This window comes from Propithecus coquereli, unplaced genomic scaffold (genome assembly GCF_000956105.1).
Source record: "Propithecus coquereli isolate 6110/MARCELLA unplaced genomic scaffold, Pcoq_1.0 Scaffold16, whole genome shotgun sequence".
Classification (NCBI taxonomy): Eukaryota; Metazoa; Chordata; class Mammalia; order Primates; family Indriidae; genus Propithecus; species Propithecus coquereli.
The window spans coordinates 5,508,811-5,512,094 of record NW_012140524.1 but is presented as its reverse complement, the minus strand read 5'-3'; the positions used below and the strand labels follow the sequence as shown (position 1 = coordinate 5,512,094).

The 3,284-nt window shown below is 40.0% G+C and overlaps 1 protein-coding gene across 1 annotated transcript in view; it reads left to right on the top strand.

Annotated features, from left to right (window-relative positions):
- Window positions 1-3,284, top strand: part of PPFIBP1 (PTPRF interacting protein, binding protein 1 (liprin beta 1)) — a 57,060-nt gene that overhangs the window by 9,799 nt on the left and 43,977 nt on the right. Inside the window, exons 4-5 of the mRNA XM_012640961.1 lie at window positions 765-797; window positions 2,214-2,275. Coding sequence (XP_012496415.1) covers window positions 765-797; window positions 2,214-2,275 — 95 coding nt within the window. The remainder of the gene's footprint in view (window positions 1-764; window positions 798-2,213; window positions 2,276-3,284) is intronic.

Below are 3,284 nucleotides of genomic sequence, written 5' to 3'. Positions count from 1 at the left end.
GAACTCCTGAGCTCAAACAAACTGCCCGCCTTGGCCTCCCAGAGAGCTAGGATTACAGGCGTGAGCCACCGCGCCCGGCCGCATTTAGGGTTTTAAGGATAAAATGGAACACAGGACTTGGGGGCTAGATGATATATTAGGCTAGTGCTACCCAGAGTCTGATCCCAGGGACCAGAACCAGTCTGGCGGCTGCTTGTTATCAGTGCACCCCCAGGTAACTACAGGGGTTGAGAGCAGGTGTTCAGAAACCTCCTGGCAATCTGCTGTTGGCACAGCATCTGACTGCATCCTCAGCGCCCTCATCTCATTGAACAGGAGAGAGACTGCTTCAGCGTTGTTGAACTTGAGTGGGGAGTTGGACGTGAAGCAAGCAGTGGAGGACCAGGGATTACACTGTGATGGATATGTAAAAAACAGCCAAAGTGACATTAACTGGTTTTTCATCACATATGGTGTAACAAGTGCTTGTACTCCATAAGCCTAATGTTAATGCGAGAAAATCAAGGTTCAGAAAGGTGATGTGACAGAGATAGTAGCTCGAATTTAGGTCTTCTAATTAATTACGACACAATCTCTTTCCAACATCACACAGAGCATTGTTTATTCACCTGCCGATCCTGAAGTCACAAAATAGTGCTTAATGTTCAGTTTTTATGAGGTTAGAATTCCTCTGTTTTAGGTAAAAGGAAACTAAATAATAGTGCTTCGAAAATATATTATTGCAATTCATGCTAACTTCCAATTCGATGGGTTTTCCTGAACAGATGAAAATTTTAAAAAGAAGCTCAAAGAAAAAAGTAAGGTTTTGGTATATTTCCATCAGCCTTTACATTCACCAAAAGTACTGCTTGGACTGTTCTTTGCATGGGTTTTAAAACATTTCTCTCACCAAAGATGTGAAGTTGCTTCATCGATAAGCTCTACATTTCTTCAAAGTGTGCAAAATAGAGGGTAAACAAATAAACAGTCAAAACAATGGGTAAAAAGTCATTTTGTAGATTTTGTCTGATTCAGCCCTTTTGCTCTACAAGACACAACAGGGCACACAGAGGGGTGGATATAAGAACACCTTCTCCTTGTGGTCCAGATGACATGGGGTCAGAGGACAAAATAACTTTCATACTCCTGTGGAAACCCACTATTGTAAAGGTTTACCAGAGTTGAAAAATAGTTTTGAACTTCGTTTTTGATTTTCAATGTTTAAAGTCCACTGTTTGTCTCAGATCTGCATTGGAAGCTCCTTCGAACATACTTCTTGGCCGCAGCAGAGATTTTATCCAGGCTGATTAATGGAGCCTGGATTATTTAGTGCAACATTCAGATAAGTCCTTAGTGAGCTCTTTCCCCCAGACATTGAATTTTCAATTCCTATAGAATATATCTTAATTGAAAATGTTACATCAGTGCTAAATGATGTACCACTGCTTTAAAAATTATCTAGAATAGTATTTTTTTTTCCCCAGAAGCAGGCAATTTTAGCTGAATTTTTTTTCTCTGTTTCAATTTTTTAGTTTGTGGTTTCACTTTGGGGTGACTTTTCATCTTCAAAATGTTTTAAGTGTTTAATTACTCAAGTAACACGCTTTTGTATTTGAATATCAAATTTTAAGGAAAACCACATTCAACTTACTTTTGGCCTTTATGTCTTGAAATCTGTTTTAAAATACTATTGGAAATGAAGTTTATAGATGAAGCAAATACTTACTATCCTTCTGTATGGAACCACAACCAGCTTCCTAGCATGAGTACTCATGTAAATATCACACTGCATCAGGCTCTCACCGGCCATGCCTCCCTCTGGGTTATGACTGAATATCATTTTCTCTGCTTTTGTCATTATGTGTACCATTCATTGCTTTCACCCACTGCTTTGTAGGTTCCTTTTTTGAAAAGTCTGTATTTTTATTGTTATAGCACTGAAATTTCATCTTTAGTGTTCTTCATGAAGATTTTGTTGTTGCCCTGAGAGGATAGCTAGGTCTCACATACCCTTATTTTCTTTCTGGAATGACAACTGTTGAGGTGAGATAGAAGGTGTTCATCTTTCAGATTTTCCCCAAGAGAGAATCTGGATGTTAAATGTGCCCTTTTTAAAAAAACAAATAAACCATTAACATCTTGACCTTAAGATATTTCAATCTGAAGAGTCAGTAGCTTCTCATCATTGTCACATGTGTTAACTGACTTCTGACTTAATGTTGTGTTACTTTCAGATATTGAAGTACAAAAAATGAAAAAGGCTGTGGAATCTTTGATGGCAGCAAATGAAGAAAAGGTATTCAGATGACATTTAAATATTTATGTGGATGTTTTGTGACAACATTCTGAGGCTCCCATATAATTTCATGAGATATCCTATATTTAAAGAACATACCCCAAACACTGCTGACATTAAGGGGCAAGTGTGCTCTGTCCCCGCCCAGGTGTGCACACTCCCAGTGGGGGCAGCTGTCGTTGTGGCTGTGTGCACAGGAGTAGGCACCAGCAGCACCAGCTCAACCGAGCACCCCTCACCAGCACGAATTTAGAAAATATTCCAGCATTCAGATCAGTTCTGCATTTCAGGTGACAAATAAAGGAAAGGATACATTCCATAGCACATCCTTTCTGTGGTCACTGGAAATTCTGAAGGAGGTAGCTCCGTGACAGTCTTGGCTTCACAGTCATGATGGATTTCTTCTCTGTAGACACGTTATTTCCTTCATTCTTCTGGCCGCTTTCACATCTGGGATTGTCTCTGCTCTCCTGAGAGATGAAAACCAGAAAACAGAGACACAGGCTTTGCTTCAGCTACATGGGCCTGATACCAAGGTCTCCATGGGTTCCCCGCCTCAGTTGGATCTCGTCACCCACATCTGGTGTTTCATCCTGCTAAGAGCACGGATGCAGTTACCCCACTAAGGCGTGTGTTTGTCGTGGCTTACCTGACCACACACGTATCTAACGCAGCCACAGTCAGGCTCAGCCCGTGTCATCAGAACTGCCATCCCCTTACGCGCCTGAATGATTAGAACGAGGGGACATTTTCTCAAGAAAAGAGAAATTTCAAAAAAGTAAAAAACGAAATGCCAAAGAACTTTGGCTTAATCTTTTTCTCTCATCATAAGTTTCTTTCTCAAATTCTTACCTAATGTTTTTCTTATTCATTTTTCCCTTTCACTCTCTTTATTTGCTCTTTATTCTTTAGAAATAAACTCATTGTCATACCCAGTTACCTATATATACCTCCTTTTTGTTAATCTTACCTACTATGGAATGAAAAGTAATTAGCAAGCTGCCCATCA